Source organism: Salvelinus alpinus, chromosome 9, assembly GCF_045679555.1.
Source record: "Salvelinus alpinus chromosome 9, SLU_Salpinus.1, whole genome shotgun sequence".
In the NCBI taxonomy this organism is placed as follows: domain Eukaryota; kingdom Metazoa; phylum Chordata; class Actinopteri; order Salmoniformes; family Salmonidae; genus Salvelinus; species Salvelinus alpinus.
Window position 1 is genome coordinate 5,095,780 of NC_092094.1, and position 16,579 is coordinate 5,112,358.

Below are 16,579 nucleotides of genomic sequence, written 5' to 3' on the forward strand. Positions count from 1 at the left end.
TGTTGGGTCATTGTCCTGTGAAAAACAAATGATAGTCCCACTAAGTGCAAACCAGATGGGATGGCGTATCGCTGCAGAATGTTGTGTTTAACATGTTGGTTAAGTGTGCCTTGAATTCTAAATAAATCACTGACAGTGTCACCATCGGTGCACCCCCACACCATCACACCTCCTCCTCCATGCTTCACGGTGGGAAGCACACGTGCAGAGATCATCCGTTCACCTACTCTGCGTCACAAAGACACAGCGGTTGGAACCAAATATCTCAAATTTGGACTCATCAGACCAAAGGACAGATTTCCTCCGGTCTAATGTCCATTGCTCGGGTTTCTTGGCCCAAGCAAGTCTCTTCTTCTTATTGGTGTCCTTTAGTAGTGGTTTCTTTGCAGCAATTCGACCATGAAGGCCTGATTCACGCAGTCTCCTCTGAACAGTTGATGTTGTGATGTGTCTGTTACTTGAACTCTGAAGCGTTTATTTGGGCTGCAATTTCTAAAGTTGGTAACTCTAATGAGCTTATCCTCTGCAACAGAGGTAACTCTGGGTCTTCCTTTCCTGTGGCGGTCCTCATGAGAGCCAGTATAATAGCGATTGATGGTTTTTGCAACTGCAATTGAAGAAACTTTAAAAGTTCTTGAAATTTTCAGGATTGTCTGACCTTCATGTGATGAAGCAATGATGGACTGTCATTTTGCTTTGCTTATTTGAGCTGTTCTTGCCATAATATGGACTTGGTCTTTTACCAAATAGGGCTATCTTCTGTATACCACCCCTACCTTGTCACAACACAACTGACTGGCTCAAACGCATTAAGAAGGAAAGAAATTCCACAAATTAACTTTAACAATACACACCTGTTAATTGACATGCATTCCAGGTGACTACGTGAAGCTGGTTGAGAGAATACCAAGAGTGTGCAAAGCTGTCATCAAGGCAAAGGGTGGCTACTTAGAAGAATCCCAAATATAACATGTGTTTTGATTTGTTTAACAGTTTTTTGGTTACTACATGATTCCATATGTGTTATTTCATAGTTTTGATGTCTTCACTAGTAATCTACAATGTAGAAAATAGTAAAAAAATAAAGAAAAACCCTTGAATGAGTAGGTGTGTCTAAACCTTTGACTGGTACTGTGTGTACAGTACATCCCCGGTTATTAGCAGCTATTAGCAGTGCATGACCTTTGTAAAAGATGTCTTCTCAATTTCAGTTCAGGTATAAAAGCGATCAGCAGGTCAACAATCGTCAGTCTCAGGTACTCAGGGGAAAGTAAGTATATCCTCAGTGAACCTTCAATAGGAACCTTTTAATGTGAACATGTTCTACCTCATTGTGGCTTGTGCAAAGAGCCATTTTTTTTTTTTTTTTTTGTACCTTCAAAAAATTGCACAATGAGATGAAGACATTTCTTTGAATAGGATACATTTCATGCTTTTGTGCTTATAAATCACCGTTACGTCTGTTCTATTGAGAATGACTGTGTATCTGTCTCAGTCTACAGAATGAGAAGTGGATGAATGTACGCGTGGGAGATATCATCAAACTGGAAAACAATCACTTTGTGACAGTGAGTAATTTGCTCTCGATTTCATACTTAGATACTCCCATAAACACTTGAAATGAATCATCCAATGTTTTTTTTTATTAAAATGAGGGTTAATTCCTCTACTGTACCTGTTGAGTTCTATTGTAAAGCATTGGTGCAGAGATTGGTTTATTCCCTGTGGCCTGCCAGTAAGTCCTCTCCGTCCTCTCCTACAGGCTGACATTCTACTGCTCTCTAGTAGTGAACCATATGGACTGTGTTACATAGAAACGGCTGAGCTAGACGGGTAAGACACTGCATGTATTTCTATAGTATTTGCTTCTACGAGGCTTTAGAAACGGAATATCATTTTTAGGGGGGGGGGGGCTGTTTGCCAAGGAGGGCTATCAGTGTCACAGTGTGTCTGCAGTGGTTTCTACACTCTGAGTAAAGCATTATCAGGAAATAAGGTGGTTGAGGTTGAGGATTTGGCCCAGTTTATCTTCGTTGTTCTGTTAACTGCTTTGTTTGACACGGAGTCAACTGTAGTTTACAATGAGTCACCCTCTGTTTTCTCTCTCACCACTGACCACTATCTACCCCTGTTTAAATGTTTCACTTGCACTTTGTTTTAGGATACTTTTCCATTGGTGTTTCCACCCCCCCCCCTCAACCAAAAATACATAATTTTTTTGTGTGTGCTTTTTTTGGGGGCAGAGAGAGAAAATTGTAGTTTAATAGCTAATTTCATGCTATTTTACACATTTTGCCATGAGACTGAAAAGACAATGTTGCTGTTTTAAAGCTCAGGGATTATTGAAAAACGATCAACTTTTTATCCCCAAATATTTGTCTTAACAAAAGTGAAGTATATATTTTGATAGACCAAAATATCAGCCATCACACCATGTAAAGGAACAAACTCCTAATTATTATTATTTTCTTCAGAAAATACAACTAGTTGGATTTATGTAAACTCCGTCAGACACCATCAAATCAAATCAAATTGTATTTGTCACATGCGCCAAATACAACAGGTGTAGTAGATCTGACAGTGAAATGCTTACTGACAAGCCCTTAACCAACAATGCAGTTTTAAGATAATACCTAAAAAACAAGTAAGAGATAAGAATAACAAATAATTAAAGAGCAGCAGTAAATAACAATAGTGGGGCTATATACACCTGCTTCTACACCTGCATTGCTTGCTGTTTGGGGTTTTAGGCTGGGTTTCTGTACAGCACTTCGAGATATTAGCTGATGTACGAAGGGCTATATAAAATAAACTTGATTTGATAAAGGGGGTAAATAACAATAGTGGGGCTATATAAAGGGGGTACCGGTACAAAGTCAATAAAAAAAGAAATATATATTTCACCTTTATTTAACCAGGTAGGCTAGTTGAGAAGAGGTTCTCATTTACAACTGCGACCTGGCCGAGATAAAGCAAAGCAGTGCGACACAAACAACAACACAGAGTTACACATGGAATAATCAAAACATACAGTCAATAACACAATAGAAAAAAAGTATATATACAGTGTGTGCAAATGAGGTAAGATAAGGGAGGTAAGGCAATAAATAGGCCATAATGGCGAAATAATTACAATTTGCGGGGGCACCGGTGTCGAGGTAATTGAGGCAATATGTACATGTAGGTAGAGTTATTAAAGTTACTATGCATACATTATAAACAGAGTAGCTGTCACGCCCTGACCATAGAGAGCCATTGTTTCTCTATGGTGTAGTAGGTCAGGGCGTGACTAGGAGGTAGGTAGTCTAGAGGTAGTCTAGTTTATTATTTCTATGTTGTGTTCTAGTTTATATTTTCTATGTTAGTGTTTGTATGATTCCAATTTAGAGGCAGCCGGTAATCGTTGTCTCTAATTGGGGATCATATTTAAGTAGCTATTCTTCCCACCTGTGTTTGTGGGATATTATTTTGTGTTTGTGCACCACGTAGTCACGTTTCGTTGTTTCTTTATTGTTTTGTTTTGCTTTAGTTTCACTTTATAATAAAGATGTGGAACTATACATCCGCTGCGCTTTGGTCCGTCTCTCCTCACCGTCGTGACAGTAGCAGCTTTTAATTTTTACAATTATTCTCCAACAAGTGTTTAAAGGCCTATAATTCTAACATTAGATTATTCAAATATAAAATACAAAATCTCCAAACTTCTTTTTGTTTGGTTTAATAGCACTATGTAATGCTCCAGGGCTATTTCTGTTAGCATTTTGGCATGTTTTTCTAGATTTAAAACATAAAACAACATTTATAAAAGCTAACGTTATCCCTTTAAGTCTATCACAGCAAATACGTACATTATTTAATTAAGCATACAGTGCCTTCAGAAAGTATTCACACCCCTTGACTTTTTCCACATTTTGTTGTGTTAAAACCTGAGTTTAAAATGGATTAAATTGAGATGTTGTGTCACTGGCAATAACCTAAAACACAAGGTCAAATATACATTGGAGTTGGTTACCTAGACATTGAATGTTCCTGAGTGGCCTAGTTACAGTTTTGACTTACAGTACAGACTTACACTACCGGTCAAAAGTTTTTGAACACTTGCTCATTCAAGGGTTTTTCTATGTTTTTACTATTTTCTACATTGTAGAATAATAGTGAAGACATCAAAACTATGAAAAAACACATATGGAATCATGTTGTAACCAAAAAAAACTGTTAAACAAATGAAAATATATTTTAGATTTGAGATTCTTCAAATATCCACCCTTTGCCTTGATGACAGCTTTGCACACTCTTGGTATTCTATCTACCAGATTCATGAGGTAGTCACCTGGAATTCATTTCAATTAACAGGTGTGCCTTCTTAAAAGTTAATTTGTGGAATTCTTTCCTTCTTAATGCGTTTGAGCCAGTCAGTTGTGTTGTAACAAGGTAGGGGTGGTATACAGAAGATAGCCCTATTTAGTAAAAGACCAAGTCCATATTATGGCAAGAACCTCTCAAATAAGCAAAGAGAAACGACAGTCCATCATTGCTTCATCACATAAGGTCAATCAATCCGGAAAATTTCAAGAATTTTGAACGTTTCTTCAAGTGTAGTCACGAAAACCATCAAGCGCTATGATGAAACTGTCTCTCATGAGGACCACGACAGGAAAGGAAGACCCAGAGTTACCTCTGCTGCAGAGGATAAGCTCATTAGAATTACCAGCCTCGGAAATTGCAGCCTAAATAAATGCTTCACAGAGTTCAAGTAACAGACACATCTCAACATCAACTGTTCAGAGGAGACTGTGTGAATCAGGCCTTCATGGTCGGATTGCTACAAAGAAACCACTACTAAAGGACACCGATAATAAGAAGAGACTTGCTTGGGCCAAGAAACACAAGCAATGGACATTAGACCGGTGGAAATCTGTCCTTTGGTCTGGAGTCCAAACTTGAGATTTCTGGTTCCAACCGCCATGTCTTTGTGAGAGGCAGTGTGGGTGAACGGATGATCTCCACATGTGTATTTCCCACCGTGAAGCATGGAGGAGGAGGTGTTATGGTGTGGGGGTGTTTTTCTGGTGACACTGTCAGTGATTTTTTTTAGAATTCAAGGCACACTTAACCAGCATGGCTACAACAGCATTCTGCAGCGATACACCATCCAATCTGATTTGCACTTAGTGGGACTTTCATTTGTTTTTCAACAGGACAATGACCCAACACAACTCTAGGCTGTGTAAGGGCTATTTTACCAAGAAGGAGAGTGAAGTGCTGGATCAGATGACCTGGCCTCCACAATCCCTCGACCTCAACCAAATTGAGATGGTTTGGTATGAGTCTGACCACAGAGTGAAGGAAAAGCAGCCAACAAGTGCTCAGCATAAGTGGGAACTCCTTCAAACTCCTTCAAGACTGTTCCAGGTGAAGCTGGTTGAGAGAATGCCAAGAGTGTGCAAAGCTGTCATCAAGGCAAAGGGTGGCTATTTGAAGAATCTAAAATCTAAAATATATTTTCATTTGTTTAACACTTTTTTGGATTCTACATGATTTCCATATTTGAAATTCATTTTGAATTCAGGCTGTAACACAACAAAATGTGGAATAAGTAAATGGGCATGAATTCTTTCTGAAGGCCCTGTATGTTGCAGAACCGTGATTACAATATTTTGTGTATATTCAGAATATTGACCAAAAAAATGACATCTTAAAAGTGTAAGCCATCAGTGACGGAGTTGACAACAGACACTCAAAACAGACACAAGTTAAATACGAACATTTGTAAAATATTGAAAATGTTTCATTTGAAAATCCCCAATAAAAAACACAACTATTCTACTAAATCTTTCAGCACTCTGACAGAGTTGACATTATAAAAAGATCTGACAGAGGTGATGTTTTACGTAGTTGACAAAAATATCATTTTTATTTTTCATTTAAGTGTTATACACAGTAGCAATGGATGTCCCGACTTTCAAGAATCTCTGAGCTAATTTCCTGCTATTCTACACATTTTGCCATGAGGCTGACTGAAACTGTTGTAGTTTTAAAGCTAATTTCCTGCTTTTCTACACATTTTGCAATGAGGCTGAGTAAAAATGTTGTAATTTTAAAGCTAATTTCCTGTCATTTAGGAAAAAAAAACGTGTGGCTTATGACATGTGGTACTTCCGCAAGTGGTACTTCCTTGTACTTCAACATTGTTGGTAGCTAACAGTGCCCATGCAGTGCTTGTTTTATTGAATCCTAAAGAAAGAAAGAAACAAGTAATTCATAAGTTATTACTGTCTAAAACCATTTTACATGTACTTCCTAAGCAAATACATGGTTAACTTATTCTTGTACTGTACAATAAAATCCCAATGTTTCTGCATAGGGAGACCAATCTGAAGGTTCGCCAGGCTTTGACTGTGACCTCGGACTTGGGAGCAGACATAGCAAAGCTGGCTGACTTCAATGGTACAGTATAACAATTTATACTGCATTCTGTGTGTATTAATAACGAGACCGCTGTAGTCTATATAACGTTACCGTGGCTCTCTTTTCCTGGTATTTGACCTTGGTTTGTCTGGTTGTTGCTATGACGAACTCAGGGGTAATTTTCTCTGATACTTGAGTGTCTATTTGGAGGTAAGTGGAACGGCTGTTTCCAGGGTTCAGCACGTCCTTGTGTCTTACTTTTGTGCTGTTTTGTTTTCCTGTGTAATTACTATGGAATTACTGATCTGGAGACAGAGCTGGTCTCAGTAACTAGTGTAAATGAAGGTGAAGTGTTTAGTGTATGTTGTGTTTGTCAGGGAACATTTCGAGTTTACATCGTAGACTTACATATATTTGAGTTTCTTTAGGTCTGTTTGGGTTCATACTATACGCCTGTGGACATATGTGTGCAATTATGTAGCTTTTTCCCTTTTTATGTAGTTTTTCTATTTTATTTTTTTTGCAACGTAGGAGGCCCAGGTTCAAATCCCTGTTGTCTCTGTTGGGGTTGTGTTGACACTGACAATATAATATAATACAACATAAAGCACATAGCTAATGCAGCACATAGAAGACAGAGAAACAGACAAGAGTCAACACCTTGCTGCCTGCTGTGCTGACTGACAGGCTTCCTGTTGTGAACGTGAACAGCATAGAAATAGAATAACTAGAACGGGTAATTCCAATTCAAGTCAACATTCTGTTATGGCTTTTTTTTTTATACCCATTCTAGCAATTATACTTCTATGGTAGACATCTTGATGCTGCCTGCTGTGCTGACTGCCTGGCTTCCTGTTGGTGAATCTGTGTCAAATGTTTTCCTACTCAGGAGAAGTTATCTGTGAGCCTCCCAACAACAAGCTGGACAAGTTCACAGGTACTCTGTACTGGAGAGATAACAAGTACCCTCTGGATAATGAAAATATGTTGCTGAGAGGCTGTGTGCTCCGGAACACGGACTGGTGCTTCGGAATGGTCGTCTTCGCTGGTATGAAATGAACAGTTTGGATGTACGGCATTCACATTATGAAGTCATCCGTTATCAGTCAAAATTCTGATGACTTCCTAATATGGATGCCGTGTTATTGCTGTTTCGTTGTCTGGGATTTCACCATGTCTGGCTGGCTACCTGGGTACATCTCATTAGATCTCCCACTAACGAGAGAGTATTCAGGAGTCACCTGGGTACATCTCATTAGATCTCCCACTAACGAGAGAGTATTCAGGAGTCACCTGGGTACATCTCATTAGATCTCCCACTAACGAGAGAGTATTCAGGAGTCACCTGGGTACATCTTATTAGATCTCCCTCTAACGAGAGAGTATTCAGGAGTCACCTGGGTACATCTCATTAGATCTCCCACTAACGAGAGAGTATTCAGGAGTCACCTGGGTACATCTCATTAGATCTCCCACTAACGAGAGAGTATTCAGGAGTCACCTGCTACATCTCATTAGATCTCCCACTAACGAGAGAGTAATCAGGAGTCACCTGGGTACATCTCATTAGATCTCCCACTAACGAGAGAGTATTCAGGAGTCACCTGGGTACATCTCATTAGATCTCCCACTAACGAGAGAGTATTCAGGAGTCACCTGGGTACATCTCATTAGATCTCCCACTAACGAGAGAGTATTCAGGAGTCACCTGGGTACATCTCATTAGATCTCCCACTAATGAGAGCGTAATCAGGAGTCACCTGGGTACATCTCATTAGATCTCCCACTAATGAGAGCGTAATCAGGAGTCACCTGGGTACATCTCATTAGATCTCCCTCTAACGAGAGAGTATTCAGGAGTCACCTGGGTACATCTCATTAGATCTCCCTCTAACGAGAGAGTATTCAGGAGTCACCTGGGTACATCTCATTAGATCTCCCTCTAACGAGAGAGTATTCAGGAGTCACCTGGGTACATCTCATTAGATCTCCCTCTAACGAGAGAGTATTCAGGAGTCACCTGCGTACATCTCATTAGATCTCCCACTAACGAGAGAGTAATCAGGAGTCACCTGGGTACATCTCATTAGATCTCCCTCTAACAAGAGAGTATTCAGGAGTCACCTGGGTACATCTCATTAGATCTCCCTCTAACGAGAGAGTATTCAGGAGTCACCTGCTACATCTCATTAGATCTCCCTCTAACGAGAGAGTATTCATGAGTCATCTGGGTACATCTCATTAGATCTCCCTCTAACTAGAGAGTATTCAGGAGTCACCTGGGTACATCTCATTAGATCTCCCTCTAACGAGAGAGTATTCAGGAGTCACCTGCTACATCTCATTAGATCTCCCTCTAACGAGAGAGTATTCAGGAGTCACCTGGGTACATCTCATTAGATCTCCCTCTAACGAGAGAGTATTCAGGAGTCACCTGGGTACATCTCATTAGATCTCCCTCTAACGAGAGAGTATTCAGGAGTCACCTGCTACATCTCATTAGATCTCCCTCTAACGAGAGAGTATTCAGGAGTCACCTGCGTACATCTCATTAGACCTCCCTCTAACTAGAGAGTATTCAGGAGTCACCTGGGTACATCTCATTAGATCTCCCTCTAACTAGAGAGTATTCAGGAGTCACCTGGGTACATCTCATTAGATCTCCCTCTAACGAGAGAGTATTCAGGAGTCACCTGGGTACATCTCATTAGACCTCCCTCTAACTAAAGAGTATTCAGGAGTCACCTGGGTACATTTCATTAGATCTCCCTCTAACGAGAGAGTATTCAAGAGTCACCTGCTACATCTCATTAGATCTCCCTCTAACTAGAGAGTATTCAGGAGTCACCTGTGTACATCTCATTAGATCTCCCTCTAACGAGAGAGTATTCATGAGTCACCGGTGTACATCTCATTAGATCTCCCTCTAACGAGAGAGTATTCAGGGGTCACCTGTGTACATCTCATTAGATCTCCCTCTAACGACAGAGTATTCAGGAGTCACCTGGGTACATCTCATTAGATCTCCCTCTAACGAGAGAGTATTCAGGAGTCACCTGGGTACATCTTATTAGATCTCCCTCTAACGAGAGAGTATTCAGGAGTCACCTGCTACATCTCATTAGATCTCCCTCTAACGAGAGAGTATTCAGGAGTCACCTGGGTACATCTCATTAGATCTCCCTCTAACGAGAGAGTATTCAGGAGTCACCTGGGTACATCTCATTAGATCTCCCTCTAACTAGAGAGTATTCAGGAGTCACCTGGGTACATCTCATTAGACCTCCCTCTAACTAGAGAGTATTCAGGAGTCACCTGGGTACATCTCATTAGATCTCCCTCTAACGAGAGAGTATTCAGGAGTCACCTGGGTACATCTTATTAGATCTCCCTCTAACGAGAGAGTATTCAGGAGTCACCTGCTACATCTCATTAGATCTCCCTCTAACGAGAGAGTATTCAGGAGTCACCTGGGTACATCTCATTAGATCTCCCTCTAACTAGAGAGTATTCAGGGGTCACCTGTGTACATCTCATTAGATCTCCCTCTAACGAGAGAGTATTCAGGTGTCACCTGTGTACATCTCATTAGATCTCCCTCTAACGAGAGAGTATTCAGGAGTCACCTGGGTACATCTCATTAGATCTCCCTCTAACGAGAGAGTATTCAGGAGTCACCTGGGTACATCTCATTAGATCTCCCTCTAACGAGAGAGTATTCAGGAGTCACCTGGGTACATCTCATTAGATCTCCCTCTAACTAGAGAGTATTCAGGAGTCACCTGGGTACATCTCATTAGATCTCCCTCTAACGAGAGAGTATTCAGGAGTCACCTGGGTACATCTCATTAGATCTCCCTCTAACTAGAGAGTATTCAGGAGTCACCTGGGTACATCTCATTAGATCTCCCTCTAACGAGAGAGTATTCAGGAGTCACCTGGGTACATCTCATTAGACCTTCCTCTAACTAGAGAGTATTCAGGAGTCACCTGGGTACATCTCATTAGATCTCCCTCTAACGAGAGAGTATTCAGGAGTCTCATTTGTAATCAAATGAGAAAACCTAATGTAGTACAGGGTTGTTGTATGTTCATGTTTAATTTCTACCAATTACATTTAGTGTATCTCTGTCACTTCACGTGTCTAAGATTTAACACCCATCTGACCTACATGTACTGACCCGGAACGGTCAGATCGTTCATATAGCTAGCAGCTTCTCTCCTCGTTGTTGTCGTCCTCTACGCGATGTGTGATCTCCTTTACTCCACTAGGGCTGCAAACCAAACTGATGCAGAACTGTGGGAGGACTAAATTCAAAAGGACCAGCATTGATAAACTGATGAACACTTTAGTTTTATGGGTGAGCACTTTTTTTCCCCCCACATCGTCTGAAGTGCTCAAATAAAAAAAAAGAACAAAAAGTCCATGTTGCAACTGGCTCAACATATCAATGTACCTCGTTGCCTAGTTTAATAAAGGTTAAATAAAATAAATAAATAAAACGTGAAGATCTAACTGTTTATGAAATGGTGCTAGTACTGAATACCAACTTGCTGATCTCTACTGCCAGATATTTGGCTTCCTAGTCTGCATGGGTGTGATCCTGGCTATTGGCAACACCATCTGGGAGCAGAAGGTTGGGAGGAGCTTCAGTGTCTATCTCCTGTGGCATGAACCAATCAGAAACAACAATGTGGTGTTCTCTGGGTTCCTCACCTTCTGGTCTTACATCATCATCCTCAACACAATGGTGCCCATCTCTCTCTACGTCAGGTTGGTCTGTCTGTCTCTCTGTCTCTCTCTTTGTCTCTCTCTCGCTCTGTCTGTCTGTCTGTCTGTCTGTCTGTCTGTCTGTCTGTCTGTCTGTCTGTCTGTCTGTCTGTCTGTCTGTCTGTCTGCCTGCCTGCCTGCCTGCCTGCCTGCCTGCCTGCCTGCCTGCCTGGTCTTACATCATCATTGTCAACACAGTTGTACTCACCTCTACATCAGGTACAGAACCAGCAACAGTGGAGATAATTTAATTATTATGGCATTTTTTACTTAAAGCTAGTTACTTAGCTAGCTACTAGCGACTTAGTTGCTCCATCCATTTTTTGACTTATAAATTGATGATACATACACCCATTGATTGTTGAAGAATAGAACTTATAAATGCCTCAACTGTAGTACCACATCAGAACCCAACATAGAAGTCTGTTTGACCCCAATGTTTGTAAACAACGCCAACGTAAACAAACACTGTAGAGCCTCATAACATGGTTCAACTATAATGGTTGTATGAATTTGACAGTGGTTACATTTGTCCAGGCCGATCCGTCAGCTTTTTACCCAAACAGAGGTGGGGTGGCCGCTTTGTTATTGTTTCAACTAAAGATTCTTGCTTGAACTGAGTTCGATTTAACTCAACTCTTAGCTTAACTACCTCTTAGCTTAACTACCTCTTAGCTTAACTACCCTCTTAGCTTAACTACCTCTTAGCTTAACTACCCTCTTAGCTTAACTACCCTCTTAGCTTAACTTACCTCTTAGCTTAACTACCTCTTAGCTTAACTCATCTCTTATCTTAACTACCTCTTAGCTTAACTACCTCTTAGCTTAACTACCTCTTAGCTTAACTACCCTCTTAGCTTAACTACCTCTTAGCTTAACTACCTCTTAGCTTAACTACCTCTTAGCTTAACTACCTCTTAGCTTAACTACCTCTTAGCTTAACTACCTCTTAGCTTAACTACCTCTTAGCTTAACTACCTCTTAGCTTAACTACCTCTTAGCTTAACTACCTCTTAGCTTAAGCTTACCTCTTATCTTCAACTACCCTCTTAGCTTAGTACTACCCTCTTAGCTTAACTACCTCTTATCTTAACTCACCCTCTTAGCTTAACTACCTCTTAGCTCTAAGCTACCCTCTTAGCTTAACTACCTCTTAGCTCTAACTTACCTCTTAGCTTAGAACTACCTCTTAGCTTAACTTACCTCTTAGCTTAACTACCTCTTAGCTTAACTACCTCTTATCTTAACTACCTCTTAGCTAACTCACCTCTTAGCTTAACTACCTCTTAGCTTAACTACCCTCTTAGCTTAACTACCTCTTAGCTTAACTACCCTCTTAGCTTAACTACCCTCTTAGCTTAACTACCTCTTAGCTTAACTACCTCTTAGCTTAACTTACCTTGTACTCCTGTTTGTCTAAGTGTGGAGGTTATTCGTCTGGGCCACAGTTACTTTATTAACTGGGACAGGAAGATGTATTACATCCAGAAGGACACTCCAGCTGAGGCCAGAACCACCACGCTTAACGAGGAGCTGGGCCAGGTGGGTGAATGAACGGATGGATGAATTAAATCATTATTTAATGTATACATTTCTAGATAAACGTTATATATGAACGGATGAATGAATGAAGTTGCCTCAGCCAAGTGACGAACAATCTCTCGTTGGTCCCTGTTGACAGGTGGAGTTTATCTTCTCAGACAAGACAGGAACTCTCACACAGAACATCATGGTCTTCAACAAATGCTCCATCAACGGGAAGAGCTACGGTACGATGCACATTTTGCGTTTGGTTTCCTGTACTGTGGTTCCTCTCAAGGTTTCTTCATTCTAGGGAGTTGTTACTTGCCCCTGTGCTTCTGCAATGTGATTGACTGATTATTTGTTCTCTCTTGTGGTCCCTTCAGGTGATGTTTATGATGAATTCGGCCATAAAGTGGAAATTACAGAGGTATGAATAATAAGGAACTGGATAACACACATAACTACAATATGGACAGTACAAGTTTATATATTGCAGTAATACAATAGTGAGGTTAAACTATAAGTTAGTAACTGTGTTCTGGTCCATCTCCCTCCAGAGAACGGCCTGTGTAGATTTCTCCTTCAACCCTCTGAGTGACAGGAAGTTTAAGTTTCATGACAGTAGCCTGGTGGAGGCCATCAAGATGGAGGAGCCCTCCGTGCAGGAGTTCTTCAGACTGCTGGCTCTGTGTCATACTGTCATGCCTGAGGAGAAGAATGAAGGTAATGTATAGATAATAAGTAGGACAGGTAATGTATAGATACTAATTAGGACAGGTAATGTATAGATAATACATAGTATTGGTAATGTATATGTAATAAATAGGACAGGTAATGTATAGATAATACATAGTATGGGTAATGTATAGGTAATAAATATGACGAGTAATGTATAGATAATAAGTAGGACCGGTAATGTATAGATAATAAGTAGGACAGGTAATGTATAGATAATAATTAGGACGGGTAATGTATAGATAATAAATAGGACGGGTAATGTATAGGTAATACATAGGGCGGGTAATGTATAGATAATAAATAGGACAGGTCATGTATAGATACTGTACAGCTGTAACCTCAGTGCAGGAATTCTTTATGCTGATAACCTAAAGATAACATGTAGCTAATGTACAGATAATGTGTAGATAATGTATAGATAATGTATAGATGCTGTGCAGCTGTAACCTTGGTGCAGAAGTTCTTTATGCTGATAACCTAAAGATAACATGTAGCTATGTGTAGATAATGTATAGATAATGAATAGATAACGTATATTGTTAATGTAATGTATAGAGACTTTAGCCATGTGTCCAGTAGTAACATCACTACTGGTGTTCTTTAGATTGCTGGACCGCTGTTACACTGTCATGTCTTAGGGTGAAGATAGGCAGCTGAGTGAAGGTAAAGTAGACTTCTAAGTGAAGGTAAAGTAGACTTCTAAGTGAAGGTAAAGTAGTCTTCTGAGTGAAGGTAAAGTAGGCAGCTGAGTGAAGGTAAAGTAGACTTCTGAGTGAAGGTAAAGTAGACTTCTGAGTGAAGAGACAGTAGTCTTCTGAGTGAAGACACAGTAGTCTTCTGAGTGAAGGTAAAGTAGGCAGCTGAGTGAAGGTAAAGTAGACTTCTGAGTGAAGGTAAAGTAGACTTCTGAGTGAAGGTAAAGTAGACAGCTGAGTGAAGGTAAAGTAGGCAGCTGAGTGAAGGTAAAATAGACTTCTGAGTGACGGTAAAGTAGGCAGCTGAGTGAAGGTAAAGTAGGCAGCTGAGTGAAGGTAAAGTAGACTTCTGAGTGAAGGCAAAGTAGACTTTTAAGTGAAGGTAAAGTAGACTTCTGAGTGAAGGTAAAGTAGGCAGCTGAGTGAAGGTAAAGTAGACTTCTAAGTGAAGGTAAAGTAGACTTCTGAGTGAAGGTAAAGTAGACTTCTAAGTGATGGTAAAGTAGGCAGCTGAGTGAAAGTAAAGTGGACTGCTGTACACTAGTCTGACGGATATGACATGAGTCTTGTCTTGTAACCCAGCGGGCGAAGCTGGCTATAATGACGTCAATTCAACCAGTTTTGTCTGCTGGGAAATCTGTCTAGATAATACTGATCAATTAATTATATGTTGACTCACAATTCCCTGCAACTCCTCATGTGGATAGTGCAGCCTAACACATCAGTCTAACAAAAAACATATTCTTCTTCTTCCTCTTCTTCTTCTTCCTCTTCTTCTTCTTCCTCTTCTTCTTCTTCCTCTTGTTCCTCTTCTTCTTCCTCTTCTTCCTTTTCTTCCTCTTCTTCTTCCTCTTCTTCTTCTTCCTCTTGTTCCTCTTGTTCCTCTTCCACTTCTTCCTCTTCTTCTTCTTCCCCTTCCTCTTCTTCTTCTTCTCTCCTCCACGTAGGGGATCTGGTGTACATGGCCCAGTCGCCTGACGAGGGAGCCCTGGTCACGGCCGCACGGAACTTTGGCTTTGTGTTTCGTTCCAGAACCCCGGAGACCGTCACGCTGTACGAGATGGGGACAGCCGTCAACTACCAGCTCCTGGCCATCCTCGACTTCAACAACGTGCGCAAGAGAATGAGTGTCATTGGTTAGGTCTTCACTTTTAAAAAGCAAAGATCTTGTTTTGCTGTCTCCAAAATGTGTTGTGTAGCAAAGCAAAACATGAAGTTATCGTAAAGTTGGAAGTATAAGATACAATACAGTCGATGATGACTTCATATTCTTGAATATTCTTTAAACATACACATAGCAGTGTTAGTATCAATTGTTTCAAGCTTTAGACTGCATGGTTTTCTGTTCTTGTCCGGCATCTTGACATCATTAGGTATTCACTGTCAATGAGGTCTTTGATCAATAGGTTTCAATCCACTGACTCATTGGTCACTTACGCAATACCTTCAAAGGTCTCTTCAAGGTGTAATGACTCAGGTATTTGTCTGCTTCCGTTTCTACTGTCGTCCAGTGAGGAACCCAGCGGGCCACGTCAAGCTGTACTGTAAAGGAGCTGACACCGTCATCTTCGACAGACTGGACCCGTCCAACCAAGTTCTCATGGACACTACCTCAGAGCATCTTTACGTAGGTCTTTATACTACATGCAACAGCCTCACAGTCACTCACAGCAAGCAGCTTCACAGTCACTCACAGCAAGCAGCCTCACAGTCACTCACAACAACCAGCCTCATAGTCACTCACAGCAAGCAGCCTCACAGTCACTCACAGCAAGCAGCCTCACAGTCACTCACAACAAGCAGCCACAGTCACTCATAGCAAGCAGCCTCACAGTCACTCACAGCAAGCAGCCTCACAGTCACTCACAACAAGCAGCTTCACAGTCACTCACAACAAGCAGCTTCACAGTCACTCACAACAAGCAGCTTCACAGTCACTCACAACAAGCAGCCTCATAGTCACTCACAGCAAGCAGCTTCACAGTCACTCACAACAAGCAGCCTCACAGTCACTCACAACAAGCAGCCTCACAGTCACTCACAGCAAGCAGCCTCACAGTCACTCACAGCAAGCAGCCTCACAGTCACTCACAGCAAGCAGCTTCACAGTCACTCACAGCAAGCAGCCTCACAGTCACTCACAGCAAGCAGCTTCACAGTCACTCACAACAAGCAGCCTCACAGTCACTCACAACAAGCAGCCTCACAGTCACTCACAACAAGCAGCTTCATAGTCACTCACAACAAGCAGCCTCACAGGCACTCACAACAAGCAGCTTCACAGTCACTCACAGCAAGCAGCCTCACAGTCACTCACAACAAGCAGCCTCACAGTCACTCACAGCAAGCAGCTTCACAGTCACTCACAGCAAGCAGCCTCACAGTCACTCACAACAAGCAGCCTCATAGCCACTCACAGCAAGCAACCTCACAGTCACTCACA

At 41.1% G+C, this 16,579-nt stretch overlaps 1 protein-coding gene across 4 annotated transcripts in view; it reads left to right on the forward strand.

Moving 5' to 3' along the window:
- atp8b4 (ATPase phospholipid transporting 8B4) overlaps positions 1-16,579 on the forward strand; it is a 66,055-nt gene that overhangs the window by 28,507 nt on the left and 20,969 nt on the right. For all 4 annotated transcript variants that reach the window (XR_011676735.1, XM_071415783.1, XM_071415784.1 and 1 more), the window contains 13 exons: positions 1,212-1,270; positions 1,496-1,568; positions 1,763-1,833; positions 6,365-6,447; positions 7,298-7,456; positions 10,681-10,769; positions 10,980-11,182; positions 12,601-12,721; positions 12,861-12,948; positions 13,087-13,130; positions 13,261-13,426; positions 15,084-15,272; positions 15,648-15,763. Coding sequence is in view for 3 of the 4 variants with exons in the window: in XM_071415783.1 (XP_071271884.1) it covers positions 1,212-1,270; positions 1,496-1,568; positions 1,763-1,833; positions 6,365-6,447; positions 7,298-7,456; positions 10,681-10,769; positions 10,980-11,182; positions 12,601-12,721; positions 12,861-12,948; positions 13,087-13,130; positions 13,261-13,426; positions 15,084-15,272; positions 15,648-15,763 (1,461 nt within the window). In the remaining variant the exon portion in view is untranslated. The remainder of the gene's footprint in view (positions 1-1,211; positions 1,271-1,495; positions 1,569-1,762; positions 1,834-6,364; positions 6,448-7,297; positions 7,457-10,680; positions 10,770-10,979; positions 11,183-12,600; positions 12,722-12,860; positions 12,949-13,086; positions 13,131-13,260; positions 13,427-15,083; positions 15,273-15,647; positions 15,764-16,579) is intronic.